The sequence below is a fragment of the Sorex araneus genome, chromosome 3 (genome assembly GCF_027595985.1).
Source record: "Sorex araneus isolate mSorAra2 chromosome 3, mSorAra2.pri, whole genome shotgun sequence".
Classification (NCBI taxonomy): Eukaryota; Metazoa; Chordata; class Mammalia; order Eulipotyphla; family Soricidae; genus Sorex; species Sorex araneus.
This window is the reverse complement of record NC_073304.1, coordinates 165,527,706-165,554,515: the sequence shown is the minus strand read 5'-3', so window position 1 is coordinate 165,554,515 and position 26,810 is coordinate 165,527,706. Positions and strand designations below refer to the sequence as shown.

Below are 26,810 nucleotides of genomic sequence, written 5' to 3'. Positions count from 1 at the left end.
GAAAAATGGCTCGTTTTTTTCTTTCAATACTTGTGTGACCGAGACTACATGGTAGAAACTGACAACCCTATGAAGCTGGAGAGATGGTTCAATAGGCTGGAGCACATGCTTTGCATACAGGAGTCCTGGGTCTGATCCTGGGTACCTGGTCCCCTGAACACTATCTGGGAGTAGCCCATGTATGCCTCCACCCACAACCAAAACATAAGAAATTCTCAGAGCTGAAGAGACAATACAGGGGTTAAAGTGTTTGTCTTGCATGTTACAAACTGAAGGTTGATCCCCAAGCACCATATATGGTCCCATAAGTGCTGTAAATAGTGATCCCAAGCATAAGAGTCAGAAGTAAGCACTGGCCACTAGGTGTGGTCCAGGGATGTGGCTAAAATGGAAGAGAGCTTGACACTGCATACCCTAGCAGTGCTGGTATTTTCCAGCAACAATGAATGTTTTTGTTCCTGCTATTTTGTTTTGGGGCCACAGGGGACAACATTCTGGTGACTATGTGGTGTCAGGGATCAAACCCAGGCCTCCCATAAGCAAAGCAGGTGCTCCAGTCCATTAAGTCAATCTCTGTGACTCCTATAATTTTCTTTCTTTCTCCTATAACTAACTTCCTTCCTTCCTTCCTTCCTTCCTTCCTTCCTTCCTTCCTTCCTTCCTTCCTTCCTTCCTTCCTTCCTTCCTTCCTCCCTCCCTCCCTCCCTCCCTCCCTCCCTCCCTTTTCTTTCTTTTTTGTGGAAGGCTGGCCACACTCTGGTACTCAGTGGTGTTGGGGATTGAACCTCGGTTGACAGCATGCTATACTATCTTTTCATCACAAATAACTTAATTCTTAACATTCTCAACATAATTAAATAATATCTCACCTGGAACTCATGTGGCTGCAGTTTCCCCTCTCGTGCTTTGGTTGCTAAAGAAACAACATCATTAGCAATGGCTTCCAGTCCTTTTATATGTGCATTAAATACAATAGGTGTGATGAGTCCTGCAGGAGTGCTGACAGCAACGCTGATATCAACAACATGGTTTCTATTGAAATAGAAAAAAGAATCTCAATAATCACTGGTACGCATTAAGAGCTGTAACTAAGGTAAAGCAGGAACATCAACATTTACCTCAGCTTGTGCTAGTTATGCCAGAGAGCTCTCTCTTCTGGCTTTTTATTTTGCTGTTCCCTCTCCTTGACTTGCAACTGTTCTTACATTTTTTATTTTCATTTTTGTTTTCCCAGGGAGTTACCCAGATCTTTGTACATGCAGAACACATGCTTTTACCACTAAGTTACATCCCAATCCTTTGTCTTGTACTTTCAAAATGAATTAAGGAAGCTTGAGAAACGGTGGCTAAGGTGCTTGCCTTACATACAGCAGACCAAGATTCTATCCCCAGCATCCTATATGCTCCTCTGAGCCCACCAGGAGTGATTTCTGAATGCAGAGTAAACCACCTGGTGGTTGAGCACCACCTGGTGTGACCCAAAAACAAAACAACAACAAAAAATGAAGGGGCCCAGAGTGATAGTACAACAGGTTGGGCATTTTTACCTTAAGTGGCCAAATTGGAATTGATTCCAGGCATCACATACCGTTCCCAAGCACCACCAAGAGTGATCTCTGAGCACAGAGCCAGCAGTAAGCCATAAGCACAGTCAGGTGTGGTCCATAAACCAAAACCAACACCGAAAAAGAATGAAGGGCCCAGGGGTTAAGGCACTTGCACTGTATGCAACTAACCCAGGTTCAAATCCCCATCACCACAAATGGTCCCCAAAGTACCACCAGGGCTCACTCCTGAGCAAAGAGCCAGGTATCGCCCCGAACGCTGCCAGGTGTGGCTCAATAATGAGAAACGTCATACATGCACCTTTTAACTTCTCCCCATTTGCCTCCATGGGTATAGATGTGGGGGGAAAAGGATGAATGTGGGGGTGGAAAAGGCCAAATATTAAGAATTAAGTTATGTGTTCAGTAACAAAGCACTCCTTGGATTTGGAAAGGAAATGGATTGGCTGGTTCTGAGCTTGTAAGTAGAGCTGAGGGGCCTAGACAGCACAGCAGCAGGGTTAAGGTGCTTGCCTTGCACTCTACCAACCCAGGTTCAATCCTTGGAACCAAGCACTGCTGGGGAACATTCCTGAGCAGAGCCAGGAATAGCTGCTGAGCACCACCAAACCACCACCCTCCCCAACAGAAATCTAAAGAGTGGAGGATAAAGGGTGCAATTTGGGAGAAACAGAAGTGCTCAGGATGCAGGATGGGGTGGGATACTTGAGTAGTGTGCTCAGAAAACATGAAGGGAAGAATCCCTCTTTTCTACATGGTGGGGGCCTTTTTAAAACTGAGAGTAAAATATTAAAATTATAAAAAATTTCCACAAAACTATACTGAAACTCAAACTACTTTAAAAACTGTGATACGTATATTTCTGTATTAGATCAATAACAAAAATCTTGCAGTGTATCTAATGACTATTTGGAGGTAGGAGGGGCCACACCTGGCTATGCCCAGGACTTACTTCTGGCTCTGCACTCAGGGATCACTCCTGGAAGTGACAGGGGGACCATAGGGGAAGCTGGGGATTAAGCCCACATGGGGTTTGGGCAAGACAAGCACTTTACCCGCTCCAGCCCCCTAATGACTAATTTTGAAGTAGTACTAAATATACAATATTTTATGACATCTGTCTAGGGATGGAGAGATAACACAGAGGTTAAGTTGCTCATGAACCCTGTCGACACATGGTTCCTCAAGCACTGAGCTGGGTATAGCCCCCAACCACTTCCAGATGTGGCCCAAACCCGCCCTCCATTGGAAGAAAAAGACAACTGCAACTACAGTTTATATATGAACATATAGTTTATATGGAAATACCTTTCATTGTCCACCAGCAGCAAGTACAATCAATACCACATTGCATTGTTCTCTTGTCTATACATGTATTTCCATTTACTGAACTACTTGAATTTTATGGTCTTTACTGAATTTAGCACTATCTCATTATAGTTTTTTGTTCTCAAACCTTTCCACTTGTTATCTCCCTGATATTGTTTCTTCTAGCCCTCTATACTTCTATTCATTAAAATAACACAAACTTTTGATGAATGTATAGCTTTTCCCAGCAACATGATACTTACTGTCTTATAACTGTGTCTAGCCAAGAAGAATTTGCTTCTGGTACTTTCAAACATGCCAAAGCTGAAGCTTTTATGATGAAGTCATTGACTGAAAGTTTGCTTTTTCCTTCTAATGCCTGCAAAGACAATAAGCCATACTGTTTTTCTTTTTCTCTGTCTTTTTTTTTTCCTGTTTTTCTTTTTGATTGGAGAGGAAAAGGCATGCAGGGCCAATCCCTGTGATTCTCAGTCCCATTGTACTTAAATTCTCTTCTTCCAAATAAAAAGCAATTCAGGGTTAGGGATATAGCTCAGCAAAGGGGAGAATACATGCAAACTTTGGATAAGCACCAAGTTCAGTCCCTGGCATAAAGAAACCCAAACCATCAAAAATAAATGGGCAGAAGAGACAGTTCAAAGGACTCAGTGAATGTAGGAGACTCAGGTTTAATCCCAGCTACCACAAAGACTCTTAACCATTACTGGGAGCTTCCCAAGCACTGAGAAGAAAATAGCCCTCCCTTCCCCAGTACCATAGGTGTGGCCCAAAACAAAAAGCCAAAATATTGAAACAGAAAAAAAAAAAAAAACACATACGTGTAACCAAAAAAACATACATATAACCAAAACTTTGCCCCAAACCAATCAAACTAAAGGCTAAAACCTTTCAATCTTGAGTAAAGTGTGAAGATGTGGAGGAGCATATATAATATGTCCAGTCCAGTCATCCCGTTGCTCACCGATTTGTTCGAGCGGGCACCAGTAACGTCTCTCACTGAGAGACTTATTATTACTGTTTCCGGCATATACAGTACGCACGGGTAGCTTGCCAGGCTCTGCCGCACGAGCTCGATACTCTCGGTAGCTTGCCAGGCTCTCCGAGAGGGGCAGAGGAATCGAACTCAGGTCGGCTTTATTTAATGTAGGCCTTTAAAGATTCAGAGTTTTGGGAACGGAGTGATAGCACAGTGGGTAAGGCATTTGCCTTGCACACAGCTGACCTGGGTTCAATTCCCAGCAACCCATAGGGTCCCCTGAGCACCCCCAGGACTAATTCCTGAGTACAAAGCCAGGAGTAATCCCTGTGCATTGCCAGGTGTGACCCAAAAAGCAAAAAAAAAAAAAAAAAAAAGAAAAATTAAGACTCATAGTTTCCTGCTAAGCACACTACACCCAGTGATGGTTTGCACTTTCATTCATCTGAAAAAACCAAAGTCCTGGGTCAGAGCCATAGTTACAGTGAGTAAGGCACTTGCCTTGCACACAACTGACCGAGGTTTGAACCCAGCACCACATATGGTTCCCTGCCATGAACCCTGCCAGGAGTGATCCCTGAGCACTGAACCAGTAATAAGACCAGCATACACCCCACCCCACCCCCCAAAAAAATAAAGCCAAAGTCCTCTTTTTTTTGTCACAATTGGCGATGCTCAAAGGTTACTCCTGGCTCTGCACTCAGGAATTACTCCTAGAAGTGCTCAGGGGACCACCTGGGATGCCAGGGATCAAACCTAGATCAGCTATGTACAAGGCAAAATGCCCTACCCGCTGTACTATTGCTCCAGCCCCCGAAAAACAGAAGTCCTTTGAAAAGATAATAAAATTTCGGGGGCTGGAGAGATAGCACAGCAGGTAGGGCGTTTGCCTTGCACGCGGCCGACCCGGGTTCAAATCCCAGCATCCCATATGGTCCCCTGAGCATGGCCAGGGGTAATTCCTGAGTGCAAAGCCAGGAGTAACCCCTGTGCATCGCCAGGTGTGACCCAAAAAGCAAAAAAAAAAAAAAAAAAAAAAAAAAGAAAAGATAATAAAATTTAGCTTGACTGAAAAAGAAAACTCAAACTCCCATAGTGAGAAATGAAACAGGGCATTACTGTCTACCTTATGAAATAAAATTCTAGGTAACACCATGAACAGCCACAAGTGAACACATTGGATAACTTAGTTGAAACAGACAAATTTCTAGAAAGCAGCATACTACAAAACCAAAAAGAAATGGTAACTATAAAAAGAATACATCAAGTAGTACAGATTCTGAATTGGTCAACTTCTTTTCTTTTCCTTCCCTCCCTCCCTCCCTTCCTTCCTTCCTTTTTTCTTTCTTTTTTTGGGTCATACGCTGTGGTTTCATGGTTTACTCCTGGCTCTGCACTCAGGAATTACTCCTAGCGGTGCTGGGGAACCATATGGGATGCTGGGAATCGAACCTGGGTTGGCCATGCAAGGCAAATGCCCTACCCACTGTGCTATCACTCCAGCCCCTGGTCAACTTCTTTCTTTCCTTCCTTTTCCTTTTCTTTCCCCCTTCCCCCTTCCCCCTCCTCCCTCCTCCCTCCTCCCTCCTCCCCCTCCCCCTCCCCTTCCCCCCCCTCTCTCTCTCTGGCCATACACTGTGGTGTTCATAATTTACTCCCAACTCTGTACTCAGGGATCACTGGTAGGCTTGAAAGACCATATGGGATGCCAGGGATCAAACCCAGGTTGTCCTCATGCAAGACAAGTGCTCTACCTGCCATATTATATCTCTGGTCCCCCATTAACTCATTTTTATCACAACGAGATTTGATGCAATGGGTGAATTAAGGAAGTACAAACTTCAGGGTGAGAGAGATAGTACAGCTGAGTACAGCAGGTAAGGCACTTGCCTTACACATGGGCAACTCAGGTTCGATCTCAGGCATCCCATGTGGTCCCCCAAGCATCACCAGGAGTAATTCCTGAGTGTAGAGCCAGGAGTAATCCCTGAGCACTGCCAGGTCTAACCCCAAAAACCAAACAAAACAAAACAAAACAAAAAAAAACGAAAAGAAAAAGAAAAAAAAATACAAACTCCTTGGCCAGAGAGATAGCACAGTGGGTAGGGCACTTGCCTTGCATGCAACAGACCTGGGTTTGATCTGGTTACCCCAAATCCTGAGCACTGCCAAGAGTAATTCCTGAGTGCAGATCCAGGAGTAACCCCTGAGCATTGCTGGGCGTGGCAACCAACCCCCCCCCACAAGTAAGCCCCAAAAAAAAACAAACTGTAGAAACTTCAAGCTAGAGAGACAGTACAGGCAGTAGGGTATATGCCAGGCATTCAGCAGAGCACGGTTCGATGCCAGGCACCAATGTGATCCCCCAAGCATCTCTAGGGGTCACTCCTGAGCACTGCTGATGTGACCAAGCTTCCTCATCTTTCCAACAACTTCCAAAAAGGTTTTTAGGTCAGGAACCATAGATCAGAGGTAGTACACTTGCCTTGTATGTCTAAGGCCCTGGGTTCAAGACCTGGTAACTAAAAAAACATTCTAAAGGTCTAACAGAGCTAAGATGGTAGCTACATGCCTCACATGTACAGAGCCTGAATTCAGTCCCTGCACATTGTGGCCCTCCCAAGCACCTCCAAAGGCCCCAGCAACACTGAGCCAATCACTAGGTTCCTGGAGAGCCAAAGAGGCTAAAAATGGGGGGAGGGGCAAGGACAGGAAGCAACTGCTTTCCATCATCAACAACCTGCACACTGTAACATGATGTGGGGCAAAATGTAGGTGTTCAGTGGAGAAAAACAAGACTTCTAGAATACAGAGCTAGAATTTTCAGACCTTTTACCTTATTGAGTTCTTTCCGCACCGATAAAACTTCTCCCATATTTACATCAATAGAGAGGTAATAATGAGGTATGGTTTGCTTAGATTGCATTAACCGCTGTGCAATAACCTAAGACAAAGAGATAAAAGAGCAATTATGTTGAGATGAGACCTTAGCTGATTCAGGGGTGTTTGCCCCTACTTCCTGCTTCCCCCCCTAAACTGACCTCAAGCATTCTTAGAACTGGACCTTGGATAACTGCACCTTAACTTAATTTCATTTAATGGTATTGAATCAGAACAATATTCATTTATTCCAAGTATTCAGTTGGCTAAATCAAGCATCACTTAAATTAATTGTCTTAGATTTCCTAAATAAAGTTATTATCAATGTTCCAACTTATGGAAGCTATCAAATAAATGGAGCAAAATGCCCATAATGGCTAACATATCCAGATTCATAGAGTACTCTTACTCGACGAATGTTGCTGATTGGGATATCCGTGAAGACACCTGTAGGAACTGGTGCCACTCCTGGAGCCGGGGGAGGCACAGCAGCTGCCGGGGCCTATGGGAAGAAAAAGAAGTTCCTAGCAATTTGGAACAATCTCAGCAGAAGGAACCAGAAATGGTTAGTGACTCTTACAGACAGAAAAGGGAAAATTCAAACACTTACAGAAAAAAAATAGCAGTTTCTAGCCATTTTTAGCCTCTATCATAGCAAGAGAGACTCTTTATTGCTAGTTTTCAGTACTTAGAATTCTGTCACATTATCATTTTTCTTTGTGCCAGCGTATGTTTATTTTTTGGTTTCTGGTACACACCCAGCAGTGCGCCTCTGGGCTTACTCCTGGCTCTATATTCAGGGATCATTCCTGGAAGTACCCAGAGGATCTTATGTGGACCAGAAACTGGACACAGTCAACTGAGTACCAGCAAGCACCTTGCCTGCTGTAACTATCTCTCCAACCCCAGAGTATGTTTAATGATTAGTTTATGTCAGAATTTTGTACTTAAAGGGGCCTAAGAGATAGTACAGGAGATAGGGCATCTGCCTGGCATGCAGTTGCCTCAGGTTCAATCCCAACACCCCATATGGTCTCCAAATTCTGCAGGTGTGATTTCTGACCACAGAGCCAGGAGTAAGCCCTGAGCATTGCCAGGTATGGCCAAAAAACTAGAATATGACTAAAAATCACTTGCTTCCTTTACTTATTTTGGCTTCCATGCTCAGGGGTTATTCTTGTCTTTGCACTCAGAAATTACTCCTGAAGAGTACTTTGCTCAGAGGACCATATGGGATACGGGGATCGAACCAGGGTCAGCTGTGTGCAAGGCAAATGCCCTGCCCACTGTACTGTCACTCCAGCCCTACTTGCTTTGTTCAACTTGAAAGACATAAGAAATAAGTAAACCCTATTCCTGAATAGTGTAAAAACAATGAAAAATCTTTCCAACTAAAGCAGTACCCAGTGGTCAGAAAGACTACAGTGAGTGGGTAGGGCGCCTTGCGCACATCTGACCCAGGGTCATCCCCAGCACCATAAGGCCCGAGCCCCACTAGGTGTTATCCCTGAGAGCAGAGCCAAGAGTAAGCCCTAAACACTAACAAGGCATGACCCAACCATCCTAAAGAAAATAAAAATCAAACTAAGTAAAAACAGAGCCTTGGAGTGACAGAGAGCGCTCAATGGGCTAAAGCACATGCTTTATATACTGGAGTCCGAACTTCATTCCCTGGTAATGCATGGTCCCAAGTACCACTGGGAGTGACTTCAAGCAGAGAGCTGAGCAGAGCCAGAATTAGACCCAGCCACTGCCAGATGTGCAACCCTTCCACCCCTCCTGACACACAACTCCAAAAGAGGGCCTTAAATTAAAGAAACAGAATTTGTTAGGAAAAAAATCTAATTTCAAAAAATATCTGGAATGCACGTCACTGCAGTATATCATACTTGTTTTTGTAAGAATGACATCATCTCCATATGTATATACTGCTAGCCATAGAGATTAGGTAATGGCAAAAGTCCTGATTAAGCTATTCCTAAGTAATTGTGAAAGGCTCCTGACAGCATAACACAAAGCACTCTGCAGGAACAAACTAATGGGGGTAGAAAAGAGCAAAATGTAACTCACAGGAGCAGCTTTGGAAGGCACAAAAGAGTCAATGTCCTTCTTGATGATTCTGCCTTCTGGTCCCGTCCCTTGAAGAGAGAGAAATATCACATACAAGAGAGCATGCTGCTAGTCCCAGCCAAACACCATGATCCTTCAGTGTACGTTCTCCCGGGGGTTTAACTAAAAACCCTCTGAAGAGATCACTACCTTAATCCTGCCCCTATCACTGATCCCTAAGCGTACTAGCTTTTGTCAATGGCTAATTTTAATTAAGTTCTCTTGCTTAGTCTACAGCGTTCTTTCAACTCTATCAACTATTCTTTTATATTTATTACTTTACAGATTTGTCTAAGTTCTGTTTTATTTTTTTCATGAATTTTACTTTTTAAAATAGGTCATACCAGCATAAGCATAATGCTGAGTACAATTTATCCCTCCAAAGGAATTCTAGCTTTCCCTTCTGGCTAGATTCAAAAGGCCCTCTCTGAGCCACAGTATGATCTCATTGCTTTCTAGGCACATTTGACTACAACAAATTCCATTTGTATGCCAACAGATCTACATTAACTATTGCTCTGCATACATCAGATAAACCTTTTCATCCCCAAATGGCAAGAATAGCTCTCACCTACAATTATCTCATCTTTAGAAACACTCGTTTCTTATGTGGTCTCCATCATTCATAGCTTTCTCACAGAAGCCAAGGCTCTAAATTGGCCTGTGTCAGAGACTGTAGGAAATAGGTGCAATGTCACACAGGAGAAAAGATCTTCCAAGTTCTTTTTCATTCAATTCAATGTCCTTCCTCCCATCCACAAACTCTTAGGTTTAACTTAGACTCAAGTAGATAATCCTTAACTCTAAAGAGATTCAGAATTTAGTTATTAAAATATTTCCATACTGGCCCAGCTCTAGAAAAAGATTTGGTCAAATTTGATTCACCTTCCTCCGAGGCAAAAGTCTGTTTTTTTCTTTTAATTTTTATTTAAGCACTGTGATGTACAACACCGTTAACAGTAATGTTTCAGATATAAAACATTGTTCCACCACACCCACCACCATAGTGTCAGCTTCCCTCCACAGCTGTTCCTATGAAAAATACAGAAACAGCTCTCTTAACCCCCACCTCTAGTAAGCAAAGAAGTTCTATAGGCTGCCTCATTGTCTATTATCATTGGCTGGTTCTTATTCCCTTGCTATTTCTTAATACTGTACATAGAAGAGAGCCAAGGCAAGCTTTTGAAAGGATTCTGGTTATAAGCACTAACTCCCAACTTCTTTCCTACAATATAAAAACTGGGTTGATGAGGATTTGTCTTCATCTGCTCTAAAAGAGGTTGCAAGGGGGTCAGAGAGATAGTACAGGGGTGAGGCACTGGCCTTGCACACTCCTGATCTGGGTTCAACCCCTGTTACCACATAAGGTCCCCTAAGCCCTGTCAGGTGTGATCCCTGGGCACAAAGCCAGGAATAAGCCCTGAATACTGCCCGGTGTGGCTTCCCCACATAAAAACCAAACAAATAGGAAAAAAATAGGTAACAAAAACTGTATACCATAACTTCCCATGAAGACACTGAAGTGACAGAAAGCTATAGTAACATCTGCCTGATGCTAAACTTCAGCCACAGTTTTCTGTTTGAATTTATTTGAAACCTGGGTTGGAGAGAAGGTACAGGGATTAAGGGACTTGCCCTGCCATGAAGCAGACCACAGAACCCAACCCCAGCACAAAATATAATTCCCTGGGTACCACCAGGAGTAACCGCTAAGCACAGAGCCAAGGGGAAGTCCCTGAGCACCGCCAGTTGTGGTCCAAATGCCAACCACCAAAGCCAACAAGAACATAAAAAGTTCATGAAAGTCTTTTCAATCCTTCTGCCTAGCTCCCTGAGAAGGCACAAGAGCAGCACAAAGCAAGGTGGTATAAAGAGAAAAATACTAGATTCGCAATAGAAAGTACAGGGCTGACCAAGGAAAAAGTCCTTCAATTTCTGCCTGATTGTGGCAGCCCATATGAACAGGGAACGAGCAGGAGAGAAACAAGGAATGCATGCATTGGAAGAGTAAAAGCCAAACTGTTATCACTGTCATCCCGTTGTTCATCGGTTTACTCGAGCGGGCACCAGTAACGTCTCTATTCTCCCAGCCCTGAGATTTTAGCACCTCCTTACTGGTCGTTCCCAAAGACTGGAGGCTCTTTCAGGGTCAGGGGAATGAGACCTATCATTACTGTTTCTGGCATATCAAATATGCCACGGGTAGCTTGCCAGGCTCTGCCCATATGGGCGGGATACTCTCGGTAGTTTGCCAGGCTCTCCGAGAAGTATATACCTTGGGGCGGGGAGGATTCTCACCCACACCCCTCTGGGGGGCCCTGAGTGAAAACAGCCTGGCATGGAGTCCCCAACATTTTATCAGTTGGGGGTAAGAAATTAGGCCAAACCTGCAGTGCCCAGGGGCTACTTCCAGTGGTGCTCAAGGGAACAAGCCAAACATTGCCCAGGATAGATCCAAGATCAGCTGCAAGCAAGGCAAGTGCCTTAGCTCCGATACCATTTTGCCAAGCCCCAAGTATTCTAAATCTGAGACAATTTTAACCTTTTAGCAGCAAAGAAACAAGTAAGGTAATCATACACATGATTTTTACCAATTAGAATCCTGCCTTGGTATTTTCCCCACACACTTGACTATAATTATGTCAGCTTTAATGAAGCATGAGCATAACTCATTCTTAGCATGATGGATAAAGGGTCAGACTATATTAAATAAATGCCAAGGGATATGTCCAAATCAAAACGCCATTATAAGACAGGTACTATGTGACTGTAAGCAAAATACAAAATCTCTGAGTCTTCTTTTTAACATCATACATGGGAATACTATCATCTCTCAGAGTTACATTGATGACTAAATTGAAAGATTATCTGATTAAGGTGTTTGTTTGTTTGTTTTTGCTTTCTGGGTCACAGCCAGCAATGCACAGAGGTTACTCCTGGTTCATGCACTCAGGAATCACTCCTGGTGGTGCTTGGTGGACCATACGGGATGCTGGGAATCGAACCTGGGGCTGCGTGCAAGGCTAACGCCCTACCCACTATGCCATCACTCCATCCCCTTATCTGATTAAGTTTTTAAAAACAAACTGCATGCTTTAAGCATCATACTCAAGTGCTTCTCAAAGTAATTTGCCTGGCACCCAGCAAAAAGAAAGGTGATGTGTGTGCACAGTGCTACAGACCCTACCAAGGTGCCAAAATACTGATTAACATGTCATAGGAGACACACACATAAAGATAACACCACTACATAGATCTGGCAAATAATTAACAGTATGTTAGTCCTATCAACACTTAGTTCTCAATTATAAACGAAGAACACTAAATGTTTTTTGTTGTTTGGTTTGAGGTCACAGCCAGCAGTGCTCGGGGACTGCTCCATTCCTGGGAGTGCCCAGGACTGAACGAGGTATCAAGTTTGGGTTGACCACGTGCAAAGCCAACAAGAATCTAAAGTTTCTAAAGCATATTAGAAAAGTATTCCTGACGCTTGCCCAAGTGTACATATAAAAGCTTGAGTTTAGAGGGAGAAACTCCAAATCAATAATAGTGAATTTTTTTGTTTAAATATTGAATGTAATCAAAGTAAAGTGAAAGTAAAGTGAAATTTACCAGTTACACATGCGGGGTGGGGGGCTGGGGAGGTGGGGGGAAGGGGAGAGGTATATCGTGATTCTTGGTGGTGGAATATATGCACTGGTGAAGGGATGAGCATTGTATAACTGAGACTTTAACCTGAACACTTTGTAACTTTCCACATGGTGAATTAATAAAAGAATTAAAAAATAAATAAATAAATAATTTTTTTTAAAAAAAAAGAAAAAAGAAAAAAAAAATAAAAGCTTGAGTTTAGGGTGCTTTTGTTTTTGTTTTTTAAATTAGTTAAAAAAGGGCTGAATCCCATGTCTGCCATGTGAAGACATTAGATCAACTGCTATACCACTTCGGTGTTCCAAGAACCACAAACCCTCAAAACAATATTTTAAAAGGAGGTGGGGCTTGAGCGATAGTATAGCAGGTAGGGCGTTTGCCTCACCCACGCCAACCTAGGCTTGATTCCCAGCACCACATATGGTCCCAATAACTGCAGGAATAAGCCCTGAGCACTATCAGGCTAGCTAACAGATGACTCCTCATCTTTCATATCAGATCAACTATCACCTCATCTGAAAGATCTTCAACAACCCTCCCAGTCTTAAAAGCAATTCTGGTACTGGAGAAATAGTATAGCAGGTAAAGTGCCAACCCAAGCTCAATCCCCAGCACCACATATGGATCTCTGAGCACTACCAAAGAGTGACCCCTGGGCAAAGCCAGGTATGGCCTAAAAATAAAAAAGTCCCAGGAACTGGTCCCAGGGACATGGCTCAGTAGTAGAGCACTGCCTTGCAGGCAGAAGGTCTCAAGTTCAATCTCAAGTACTACCCAATCTCACTGAGATTCCAGCTCCAGTGTCACTAAGATCCCCAAGCTAACATACCTAAACTGAAGCATGCAAACACACTGTGACCAAATATGCAACCTCTGGACATTGTAAAAGGAAGTGAGGGGGAAAGTAACTCTATATATGTGCACACAAACACACATATAAACACACACATAAAAATGTAGTCACTAGTATCCCTTTGTTTCTTTCTTAGTATTTAAGTCAACTTACAATTTTGGGAGGATACTTATTACTCAAGAGGTATTATGTAAGGAGGGGCCAGAGAGAATAGAAAAGTAATGTGGGTAGGGCCCTTCCCTTGCATGCAGCCAACCGAGTTCAATCCCCAACATCCAATATGATCCCCCAGGAGTGATACCTGAGTGCAGAGCCAGAAATAACCCCTGGGCATTGCAGGGTGTGGCCCCAAAACAAAACAAAAAAAAGCCTTGTATGTTCTGTTTAAAAGACTTAAAGGGCTGAAATGTATGCCTTGCATGGAGAGGCCAAGAGTTTGATTTCCAAGCATGGCTGGATGGCTCTAGGGGGCTCCCTCAGCACCGTCAACCACACTGCTGATCCAAGTGTGTACTAAAAAGCATCTTAAGGTACTATAAAGAGATCCATTAGGTGATGCTCACATAGCAGCGTTATGCTCCTTAAGCACTTATTAAAAAAGAAGAAAAAAGGGGGCTGTAGCGATAGCACAGCGGGTAGGGCGTTTGCCTTGCATGCGGCCGACCCGGGTTCGATCCCCGGCATCCCATATGGTCCCCCAAGCACTGCCAGGAGTAATTCCAGAGTGCAAAGCCAGGAGTAACCCCTGTGCATCGCCGGGTGTGACCCAAAAAGCAAAAAAATAAAAAAACACCCAAAAGGGAAAGGACTGTGTAATTTTTTTTTTTGCTTTTTGGGTCACACCTGGCAGTGCACAGGGATTCCTCCTGGCTCTGCACTCAGGAATTACTCCTGGCAGTGCTCAGGGGACCATATGGGATGCTGGGAATTGAACCTGGGTCAGCCACATGCAAGGCAAACGCACTATGGGCTGTACTATCTCTCCAGCCCCAAGGACTGTGTAATTTAAATGTGGCAATTAGCACATCAAACAAGCTTCCAAGACAGTAATTTCTCCCCTTTTCAAGTAAGTATCTTAACTTCCTTACCTTAAGTATTAGCCTTCATTCAGACTATTTTTTTTAAAAAAGAGGGGTGCTGGGGATATTTGATCCAAGGCTTCATATAGCAGTGAAGCATAATACACTCTACTACTGAGTTAACTTCCAATTCCCAAAGTTATTTACATGTCAGACAATAACAGCAACACCAACAAAGCTAACAAGAATTGAGTACTTTATATATCCTAGATATGCTCTAAGCACCTTGCTTGTTTCAACATACATCCATTTTATACACACGCATACATATATGTATGTACATGTACATCACTAGTTTGTAACTTATTTCTTAATATTTAAGTTATTTTATTTTGGGAGGAGCAAGTTTGGACCACACCCAGCAACATGCAGGGAAATGTGAAGTTCTCTTATACAGAGAAAAAGAGATGGGTTAACTAATTCACCTAATTTTAGATAAGCACTAAAATTAAAATAATAAAGCACTAAATTTTAAATGCTAAAATTAGTAAATCACCTAAAGTATTTTAGGCTAACTCATCTAAAGATGTATTCCATAAAACAGTAGTAAAGCCAGGATTAATCCCTAAATGATATGGTATTGAAGACTCCATCACTAAGTTCTACTTTCTTACCAGGAAGAAAAAGATAAGACATTTTTCTATGTCTTCAGGAAGTTTTAGTTCAATTTTACATGAATTTTGTAATTTTAACTTATTACAAATTATGCCAATATTATTGTATAACTAAACTGTCAGCTGAACACTAACAGAAATTTCATACTACATAATCAAGGGTCAGAACAATAATACAGTGTGTAGGATGCTTGCCTTACATGCGGCTAACCCAGGTTCAATCCCTGGAACCACATATGATCCCCTGAGCTCTGCCAGAAGTGATCCCTGTATAAAGCTGGGTGTGCCCCCCTCCTACCTACCAAAAGGCTATGATCAAGTCCTATATCCCAACCTTGCTGGACAAGTACATTATACTTTCACCAACAATAGGTGGTTCCCATGAACAAAAAATTTAAAAGCTCACAGGTAATCCTAGACACAGTAAAGTCCAGAAACTTTTCCGACTCTGATAGCAACAAAAGAGTTCTTTATTCCTTCCTTCATCGTTCTCTCCACTATTCTGCTTCAAATGACTGTGAGAGTTATACTTCCTGATCTTCAAAAGGAAATTTTAACTTACCCTTTACTTGAGTAATGTCAATCCCTTTCTCTGCAGCCAGTTTCTTTGCAAGAGGGCTAGCAAACACCTTTCCTCTGGGTCCTGCGGGAGTAGCTGGGCGTGTGGCTGAAGGTGTAGGGGCTACAGGTTGGGGAGTTGGAGGAACAGGGGCCATCTTTTAAGAAAAGTTACAAAATGTTAATTCACAGCTGCAAAGACAAGCATGAAAAATAAGCAATTTTAATCCAATTAACTTTCTCCTCTTTTCCCCTACTCCACCAACAAAGCAATGAACAGTTAAAAAAAAAAAAGTCATTACCTTATTTTATGATAACAAAGGCCACAAAGTGGAATTCTGCTAACCAGTATATAATATCTTATAACCTAAGTATTAATCTGCTTAACTTCCAAGATCAGACAAGATCTAGCATGTAATATGGTTATTACCCTTAGAGCCTTTCTTCATTTTAATCTCTTGCCTTGTCTTTATTCTCATTCTCTTACTTCACCAGCATGGTTTTGGCTTTTACTTAAGCCTAATTTCAAAATTCTAAATTATGCTGGAGGGTTCCATGTTGAAAGTACCTTAAGAAATAAATCAACAAGATCCTACGTTGAAAGTTTGTTAAGAAATCAGCCAGCACTCATACCTGCCAGCTCTGCATAATCATACTAGTCAGAAACAAGATTTCTGATAGAAGTGTATATTTTATTCTGAATCTAGCATCTGCAGAAGTCTAGTGTTATCAATGCTTAAGCTCCATACATGTGTCTATTACAGAGATTTTTCAACCTTTTCATCTTATAAATTGGCTCTAGTCCAAGTACATACCAATGGTTGAAAAATCACTAACATCTGGTGTTAAGACTAAATTCTATGCAACAAAGGACATGTTATATCACGGTCACAAAATATAAGGGAACAGAGAGAAAGCACAGCAGGTAAGGCTCTTATCTTGTACACAGCCAGCCGCCTGACTTCGATCTCAGGCACCCCAAATGGTCCCCTGAGCACCACCAGGAGTGATTCCTGAATACAGAGTCAGGAGAAACCCCTGTGCATCACTGGGTGTGGACCAAAAACAAAACAAAACAAAAAATATATATAAGCTTAACCTACCATAACATGTAAATATCAAGACCACTGACAGCAAGACATTTCATAGTACGTTCTATCGAAAACAGGGAACAAAGTATTACCCTCCCCAATCATACATATCCATACCCAGAGTAGAAAAATAGTAACCTGAATTTTATACTCAGCAAGTCTTGAGAGACTATGAAGAAAAATATTTCAAGAATCAAACTATTAAGTACTGGTGAATGGTATAGTCCCACACATGCTAGGATCTCACATGCTAGTGATCTCCACATGTGTTAATTATCTCCTTCCTTGTAGAATTTTAGAGCTGGAAGGAACTTAAGTATTATCTAATCCAATTCCCTTAATTTAGAAAGGAGTATGATAAAAGTCCCCTCCTTTCTAGAATACCTACTGGGGGTGGGGTAGGCGGCGGTACTTGTGGTTTTAAGTCAGTAACTTCAGTTGGCCTGTAGTCAGCAAATGCTGGTATATCTGCCTCTTTCTCTACTATGATGCAGAGTGGAGTTCCTAAAGGGACATCTCTTGTGCCTTCAGGAACCAGGATTTTTGCCAGGTAACCTTCTTCCTGTACTTCAAAACCTTAAATGCAGAGGGAAAAAAAGAAATTACAGAATTTCAAGGACTGCCAGCTCACCAAACACAAAACAGAGGGGCCGCTCCCAGGGAAGACGCACTGCCAGGGATAAAACGTGGTTTGGTCACAATATCTTTTTTATTTTTTTCGGTCACACTTGGTGATGCACAGGGGTTACTCTTGGCTTATGCACTCAGAAATTACTCCTGGCAGTGCTCGGGGGACCATATGGGATGCTGGGAATCGAACCCGGTCGGCTGCATGCAAGACAAAAACGCCCTACCCACTGTGCTATTGCTCCAGCACCTGGTCACATATCTTAAACCCTGGATTATCTTTCTAGCCCCTCAAAATACAGTGTTAAGTAAAGGATCTTCTTCTTCAAACTACATAATGGTTGAAAGTGATTTACCTGTTTCGCTCTTCACCTACTGAATGGGGGTAACAGCGCAGGGGAGGGGTAAGCATGTCTAGCATGGGCAAGGTCCTGAGCTCCATAACCAGCATCAGATGGGTGCCTCCAGCCCTGCAGAGTGTGGCCCTACCCCCCAACACCACCGAGTATGACCCCTAGGGAAAAAATGGGGTAGTAGTACCCACTTCACAGAAATGTTATGAAGAATAATTCGTATTTTTATGTACTTAGAAATAGTATTTAGTACAAAGCAATGTATGCCTGTTCAATCAAACTAGGACAGACTTCAGAAAAAGGTTAGTTCTAAAAGGCACTCTTAAGACTATCTCTGGGGGGGCTGGAGAGATAGCACAGCGAGTAGGGCGTTTGCCTTGCACGCGGCCGACCCGGGTTCAAATCCCAGCATCCCATATGGTCCCCTGAGCACGGCCAGGGGTAATTCCTGAGTGCAGAGCCAGGAGTAACCCCTGTGCATCGCCAGGTGTGACCCAAAAAGCAAAAAAAAAAAAAAAAAAAAAAAAAGACTATCTCTGGGGCTCGAGTGATAGTAGAGAGGATGCTTGCCTTGCACGAAGCCAACCTGGGTTCCAGTAGTGATCACTGGGTGCAGAGCCTAGGAGTAAACCCTGAGTACTGCTGGGTGTGCCCCACAAAAAAGAATTATCTCTGGCCCAGGCATTTTTAGAAATCCATGTCCTCTTTTGAATTCTTCTCTTTCTTTCCTCTCATACATCTCTAAGTAAATTTCTTTCAATAAAACCTTTTTTGCCACACACACACACACACACACACACCACCCCCACCACTCCTTCACCCCCGACAGTGCAGGGATATAAAGCACAAGCAGCAATGCTCTGGATGAGAATCACTAGGAGGCACCTCTATCTAGGCCTCCTGGGCACTGTTTGGAATCCCCTCCACGACCCACTCACTTCATCTCTAAGGTCAGTCCCTATGCAGACCTATCAAGGTGGCATTTATGTACCAACAGATATCAACTGTCCACTTAGACCAGGACCTAATGGACACTAAGTACAGGAGAAAGTGTGTTGGCTATTGCTATGGGATTACATCCCTAAAAGCCTCCTTGGAGCTGTCCAAAGAGGTTATACTTGGCACTACGCCAAATAAGAAGCCAGTGTCAAAGGCCAACTTTTGCCTTTTAGGGCTTCGCTTTCTGTGGCACTGTTAATCAAGGACAAACTTACTTCTCTGTCCTTGATAAACACATCTTTGAGAAATGCTTCTATATCCCAGAGGATCAGTATTCAATAAGGTATGTTTAGGGAACCTGATTGTGGGAGACAGTAAACCTCCCTTCCATCCTGTGGGTGAAAATGTTAAGACGGCCAGGAGAGATAGTATAATGGCCATGGCACCTGCCTTGAATATAGCCAACCCTGGTTCAATCCTTAGCAGCACAAAACCCCTGAGCACTGTGAAGAGTGATCACTGAGTAGAGCCAGGAGTAAGCTATGGGTAGTGTTGTGTATCCCCCATCGTACCGAAGATGCAAGTGTATGTATACCCATCTTTTATGTATAATTTCAACTAAGCATCACGAGAAATGTCTCAATATTGGAAACATACCATATGGCTATTCTGTTAAGGATTTTTTTGTTTTTTGCTACACCCAGTGATGCTCAGTGCTTACTCCTGGCTCTGTGCTCCAGGATGACTTCTGGAGGGCTCAGGGAACCATACAGGCTGCCAGGAATTGAACCTTAGACAGCCAAATGCAAGTAAAGTACCCCACCCACTGTATAATCACTCCAGCCCTCTATTCTGATTTTTGTATCAGCTATCAATCTAGTTCAATGTACCCTCCATAAGTTCATTATCTTACAAGATAACTATAACTTGACATCTGAAATATTAGATCTCCTACTTATGTCTTCTTATTTTTTCTTGTTCTATAGGGAGCACCATTAATAGAGCTGGTGTTGAAAACATTTTTATTTGTAATTACTTTGTCTATTTTTATTACTGTTGCTTATTTGTATTTGTCAGACTCAAACATACACTTGGAAGAATAAGTCTCCAGATCACAACTTCTAATTTTGTAGAACACTGCAGGGAGAATTTCCTATTCCACTCAATGTGAAAAATAGCAGTACAGCTTAATCTTCTATTCGCTTAGAACAGTCTTTGATTGTATGGCCTTGTTATTACATCACTCCAGATATACTGAATGGGACAGAATCAATTTTTATATACATATAAGAACAATTAACTGGAGCACAGGGATAAGAGATCCCTGTGCAGATCCCATAAATACTGTTCAGAAATGTCTGTGGTATAAGCAAGGCTGTTCCACTTATGGCACTGTTCTTATTTTCCTGGGTTTTAGGCTCTGTGCTCAAACACTATATGCTGTACCAGAGTTCAAATTGGTGTTGGCTGCATGAAAGGCAAGCACCTTAACCTCTCAACTATCTCTTCTTCCCAACAATTCATTGATTTGTAGCCTTGTAAAGTATGAAACCCTGTAAGATGTACATTGTAGTTAAAATATTTATAACAATAGTAACTTAAAAAAGGAATATTTAGAAAGAAAATATTCCAAGCTCACAAAAAGTTTGAACAGTTCAGATAATACTTATTTGCAGACAATTCAGTACAAGTCTCTAAAATATTCAATACCATATTGGGGCTGGAGCGATACAATAGTGGATTGAGCATCTGCCTTGCAAGTGGCTGAACCAGTTCAATCCCTGGCACCCCAAAAAATCCACGAAGCCCCATCAGGAGTAATGCCTGAGCACAGAGCAAGGTGAAGCCCCGAACACCATCAAGTGTAGCCCAAAAATCAAATAAATTTTAAAAATTCAATACCAGTCTCTATATTAATACTTGATATTCAAGTTATCAGAATCCTGTCTTCTAAAAAAAATTTTTTCGGAGGGGGGGAGGGGTTGGTGACCCAATAGTGCTCAGGAGATCCAATGTGGTGCTGGGGATAAAATCAGGGTCAGTCACATGCAAGTTTAAGTGTCTTAACACCTATACTATTTCTCCAGTTTCTAAATGGAAATCTATGGGAAAGCACAATGGGCAGAAAGATAAAAAGGAATTGCTTTGATAGAAGTGGAAAGGGTGTGCCTTAGACACAGTAGGGTCCTGTTTAAGTTCTCCTGTGTCCCAAAGTGCCATCAAGGAATCAGTTTAAAGAATGACTTGCAAACAATCACTGCAAAGGAGGTCTACTTTCTCCCATTGCGTCTTGGGACTAGACAGGGAAGAAATATCTATAAATAGCATAACAAATGAGTATTTAGGTTGGTTTTATTTCTGAGCAAAAATACAAATCATAAGAAGGAAGGTAGGGGCACACGTCTTGGCTACATGAAGTCCTAGGCTCAATCCCTGGCAAAGGCCCCCATTTCACCCCACCCCCATGTGACCCTGGTGGCCCCTGAGCACTTCCAGGTGTGATCCTCACAGAAGCAAGAAAAAAATCTGACAGGAGGAGCTGGGGAGATAACTCAAAGTGCTGGAGCACATACCTGATGTACAAAGGACCCTGAGTCCAATACCCAGAACCTTAAGACATGAACCCATCCACTTCTGGGTATGTCCCTTATGCCCCCAAGCCGAAGTAGAAGCACACTTCTGAGTTCAAACATTGAACTGTCCATATCACACAGCTGGATAAAAAAGACCCCGGATCTCTTACGCACTGCTTGGGAGAAACCCACTCACCTTTCCTGAAACAGAAAGGAGTATGATGTACTATGATGCTGATGTATATATACATGTATACAGAGAGAAAGAGAATGTGTGTTTGAGAAATTTGCTCTCATCCCTAAGACACACACACACACACACACACACACACACACACACACACACACACACACACACACACACACAATTGGTAATGCATAGATGTACTTCCAAAAATCATTCCCAAACTATGAGAAGAGTCTAAATCCTAGCTTCAACTTTTCCTCAAAATCATTTTACATATTTTTCTGCATCACATTATTTTCAGGCCAAGAGAGATTGCAGGAGTTTTGCATGCAGGAGGCTAGGTTCAGTCCCAGTACTGTTCCCCTGAGCATAGGTGGGAGCAGGCCACGTGCACTAGTGAGAATTATTTTCTCCAGGGCCAGGGATGTAGATCAGCAGTGAAGCACATGACTTAACAGTATAAGAAGGTCTGAGTTTGATCCCTACTACCGCACAGTCACCCAAGAACTGCCTCTGGAAGTGACCCTGGGCCCCCAATCATGGCCAGTTGTGGCCCTTAATTTTTTACAAAAAGTTCTAAGACCTGAGAAATAGTGCAAGAGTTAAGGCACCTGCTTTACATGTGTCCGACCCCAGTTTGATCCCTAGCACCACATACGGTCCCCAAAGCACCACCACAAGGGATCCCTGAGCACTGAGTCAGGAGTAAGTTCTGAGCACTGCTGAGAGTGGCCCCATTCCCTCCCCCATTCAACCACTCAGTTTTCCGACTGGAGAGAGAATTCAACAAGCTGAGGTCCTGCTTTACTCCCCCCAGCCCAGGTTCAATCCCTACCAGTGCCAAAAAAAAAAAAAAAAGGAATCCCTACCAGTACATCCAATGCATATGGGCCCCAGAGCACCACCTGGAGCAGCTCTCTAGCACAACTGGGAGTAGCCTTCAGCACTGCCAGTGTGGTACAAAAAAACAAAAAAGTAAAAAAGGTTTTTCCTCCTGTTACCTCTTTTTTACCCATTATCCAGATCAGGAGTGGCAGTCATCATACAGTTTTTCATAAAGCTAAGAAGCAAAATCTGCCTAAAAAAAATTTGAATCAATATATCCTTGAATCAGTGAGAATGCAGTACAAAATTATTATATCGAACTATGCACATTTTGGTTATAAAATGTTCTGTTCCAGGAAATGAATCCTAAGAATTAAATTTTTTTCGTTTGTATCTATCATCCAAGGTAAGACAGCAATCTTCTTCCCTTATTGTTTTGTTTGGGGTTCACATCAGCAGTGTCAAGGTTTACTCCTGGCACTGTGACCAGGAATCACTCCCAGCAGTGCTCCAGGGCAGGGCCATGAGGGTAACCATAATCATGCCTCAACGATTAAAAGCTGAAGAACTCTCACCTATAGTGGCCTTGTCAGTCTCTATCTCTGCCAGTAAGTCTCCTTCACTTAGCTTCTCACCCACTTTTTTTTCCCATCTCTGAACTGTGCCCATGGTCATTGTGGGGGAGAGGGCAGGAAGAAGCACCTGTAGAAACAAGCACATGTTATTGCTTAATACTAGAACAGCTTGGACGCAACAGCACCCAGGCAAGCTTGAACAGTTTTATGGAATAACAGTGGCTATGACAATTCAAATTCCCAACTGCCTGATGCCCCTTTAACAGCAAAAGTTCTGTGTCTCAGCAGTATCCTCCCAGTTGAAACATTCTTTAAAGTTCTGGCTTTACAGTTCCAGTGATACCCCAACCCACCTCCCAAAGCTAAAAGCAATGGCCTGAGTACATTCTGCATGTGGGAGATTCAGGTCTGAACCCTGATAGCACATGGTCCCCCAGCACCACAAGAGCAATCCCTGGGGACCAAGCTGGGAGTTGTCACCATCACTATCAAGTTTGACCAAAAATGAGAAAGAAAGACACCCCCACCCCAAGCACCTTCTCAATTTTTGTTTTTTAACACTTAGCATGTGGTACTAGGAATCAAACCCAGGACCCTTCTCAGAGCTGTATGTGCAAATATAAGCTCTACCTTTGAGCCATATCCCTAGTCCTTCTTAACACTTAGTTTAAGTTAGACGCTCTTGTTTCACAGAATGATCCTGGTTCAAACTATCCAATTTACATCTTATTGTGCTCTGTCTAAATATCTATTTTATTAGTCAAATCCAATTTACATCTTATTGTGCTCTGTCTAAATATCTATTTTATTAGTCAAAGGAAATACTTTTCTATTAAGAAGCTTTTCTACCAGATAGCTTTCCAAAAGAGGGAAAAAAAAATCATTCTTACCCTAGTCAATTATAGCCAAACATTAGACACTTGTTCTAAATGAAAATTGCTTTCCTATACATAATATTTAGTTGTTATGAGTTTCATTTGTTGCCTTCTACAAATAAAGTCTTACATATGGAATCATAGGATGCTGAGAGAAAAAATATCAACTTAGTTAATCATATCTCAGGAAGATAGGGGCAAGAAGCAAAACAATTCCTTAGAATTTTGATTAAAAAGATGGTTTTCCTGTTCATAATTTGTCATCTTCAGCTTATAGCTGGTAAGTAAAAGTGTAAACTGCACACCAGGCAAAACTTTATCATTAATAGCTGTTAACAAACCTTATAACACATACTATAACCAAAGAAAAAGATCCCTATACAGAAATTTCGACAAACTAAATGAAGTTCTAGAAAGTGACAGCTGGACACTTCCAATATCTGAAATAAAATATACATAGGAAAACCCTACTATATTACAATTTTAGTTTTTTTTAAAAAACTGATTTTGTTAACAGATTCCACACTATTTACTACCTCCAGCTTTGTCCTGCTTTTTTATATGCATATTCTATACTACTATATGCTGGTAATTTTCTCATGTATTAATACTGTAACTAAACTTCACACACACTTAGAAAACAGTATCAAAGAAAAACATCAAATGGCAACTCTCATTATGTAACACTTTGATCTTATAAAAATCTCTACTCAGGGAACAGATACAGTCTCATACTCAACATATTTTTGAATGAAGTTCCAAGAATTCAACTGTACACTCTACTGAGCAATAAAGGTCAAAGAAACTGTTAAATTCACATGCCAGGAGTACTAGGAATAAAAGCTAACTTAGATGTACTTTCAAGAGCTGGTCCCATTTAGTGGCAGTTTCCAGGATGTGACAGTCATAAAATGAAATGAGTAAGTAATAAAGTATCTCGAGCAAACACTCAGAGGCTGAGCCTCACCTGCATGTGAGTGGGATATGAGCTACCAGGAGCCTGGGCAGAAGGTGTAGGTGGCGAAGCAGCGACAGCAGGGGTTGGTGCTGGGGCTGCTTGTGGGGTGGGTGCTGCCGAGGAATCCAATGTATAATTTTTAAAGGCCTCAATATCCTCAGGCCTAAGGAAGAGAAAGAATGCGTAAATATAAGGGGGGTTATAAAGCAGTTCAGCTCCACTAGAAATAAAGCTTGTAACTCCTACTATCTCAATTATGGGTTAAAATACTACACTACGCATCAAAGTACCAATCAAATTGTCAGCGCACACGACTCACTTTTCAACTGTGATACAGATGATTGCTCCAACAGGAACATCTCTGGTACCTTCAGGAACAAGAATCTTTGCCATGTAACATTCCTCCAAGCTCTCAAATCCAACAGTGGCTTTATCAGTTTCAACCTTTCAACACAAATGCAGGCACTTAGGTTTACACTGCTAGTATCAACTATTGGCTGCATATAGAATCACACAGATCAACAGGTGAAGATGAAGTCTCGACAAGGATTTGAAAGAACAAATTTAACAATGTTAGTTTAAAATCCACGAGCAGGGCTGGAGCCTTAGCACAGCAGGTAGGGCATTTGCCTTGCACGCGTTGGAAACCCGCGTTGGAATCCCAGCATCCCATATAGTCCCCTGAGCACTGCCACGGGTAACCCCTGTGCATCACCAGGTGTGACCCAAAAAGCAAAAAAAAAAAAAAAAATCCACGTGCATCTTCGACAACAGAAATGTTCCTACTATTGGTTTGTAAAAAGTAAGTTTCTTGGGGCCGGAGAGATAGTACAGTGGGTTAAAGCTCTTGGGCTCTTGCCTTGCTTGCGGCCAAGTGGGGTTCAATCCCTGAATGTGGGACCACATATGGGCCCCCTCGCCCAGCCTTGCCAGGAGTGATCCCTGAGTACAGTGCCAGGAGTAAGCCCTGGGCACTGCTGGGTGTGCCCCCTCTAAACATAGAAATCTTTCAAGCAATGGGATGGCAACCCATCTAAAAAAAAAAGTTCATGTGCAGCCAGGTAAGCTAAGCCAGTTTCTCCTAACTCAGTTCTATACATAAAGCTACTTACCTCTGCAATTAGTTCACCCTCGTTGATTTTTTCCCCTTCCTTTTTTTCCCACCGGGCTATGGTGCCCGCCTGCATCGTGGGGGAAAGGGAAGGCAATGGCACCTGGAGGAGGAAAACGGAAAAACACTCCCTTTAAACTCGAGGTCCGGTTTAACGATTCATTGAGTTCAACCTAATTGAATGCAGGCGACTGCGTTCCATCACCCGCAGGGCACTGCCGAGAGCACCCCAGCTGCCGCTTTCTCCTCCTCCCAGCCCCAGTCCGGGCCACCAGACCGGATGTCGGCCACCTACCCACCCGGGGCCCCAGGGCTCTTGCAAAGGCACAGATCGGGGGAGGGAAGCCCAGGAGTCAGCGCGGAGCCCGGCGGTGCCTGGACGATGACACATACGGGGAAGTGGGAGGAGAATCCGAGGCGGCGCGGGGAGGTTTCCCGAAGCCGGGCGGCCGGTGCTGAAGGATAACGGGGCGCCCTGAAGGGCAGCTCGGGGGCTCACCTTCTGATGCGGGGGGAGACTGTACGCGCGGCGGCCCGGCGGCCCCAGGAGCTGCAGCAGGAAGCGATTCCGCGGCGTGGCCCGCGCCCCGGGGCTCCAGCCACTGAGGGCCCGGCCCCCGCCATGGCCGGTGGTCGCGCCGCGGCAGCCCGCCGGGACCCGGCCGGCCCGCGAGGTCGCGCACGCAGCCCCGGGCCCCTCCTTGCGCGCGGCCCGCCGCGCCCAGAACACCGCCCCGGGAACCGCACGCTGGGCCCGCCGCGCACAGACGCGCCACATCGTGCCGCTGCCCCCACAGCCCGACACCAACGCGTCTCCGGAGTGACCTCTCCAAGAGCAGCGCGGCGCTGCCGTCAGCCACGCCGCGCCCGCCGCGCGCTGTCGTAAAACGCTCCCACACGCCGCGGCCCGCCCCCTGCGCGGCCCTCAAGAGCGCGCGGCGGGAGGAGGGGAGGGGAGGACGCGCGGGAGGGCGGGCGCGACGCCGGGGCGCGGGAGGGGGCGGCTGGAGGCGGCCTGCGGAGCCCGCCCGGGAGCAGCCAGACTTCCCGGGGTCGGCGAAGGGAGGAGCCTGAAGGGACGG

General features: G+C 43.5%; 1 protein-coding gene across 1 annotated transcript in view; it reads right to left on the bottom strand.

Annotated features, from left to right (window-relative positions):
* Positions 1-26,610, bottom strand: part of DLAT (dihydrolipoamide S-acetyltransferase) — a 32,459-nt gene extending 5,849 nt beyond the window's left edge. The window contains exons 1-12 of the mRNA XM_055133817.1: positions 26,228-26,610; positions 25,730-25,831; positions 24,937-25,061; positions 24,627-24,780; positions 22,785-22,911; positions 17,094-17,281; positions 15,619-15,772; positions 8,821-8,888; positions 7,160-7,252; positions 6,707-6,814; positions 3,137-3,252; positions 870-1,032 (exon numbers count right to left, since the gene is read on the bottom strand). Coding sequence (XP_054989792.1) covers positions 870-1,032; positions 3,137-3,252; positions 6,707-6,814; positions 7,160-7,252; positions 8,821-8,888; positions 15,619-15,772; positions 17,094-17,281; positions 22,785-22,911; positions 24,627-24,780; positions 24,937-25,061; positions 25,730-25,831; positions 26,228-26,506 — 1,677 coding nt within the window. The 5' untranslated portion in view covers positions 26,507-26,610. The remainder of the gene's footprint in view (positions 1-869; positions 1,033-3,136; positions 3,253-6,706; positions 6,815-7,159; positions 7,253-8,820; positions 8,889-15,618; positions 15,773-17,093; positions 17,282-22,784; positions 22,912-24,626; positions 24,781-24,936; positions 25,062-25,729; positions 25,832-26,227) is intronic.
* Between the last annotated feature and the right edge of the window lie 200 nt (positions 26,611-26,810).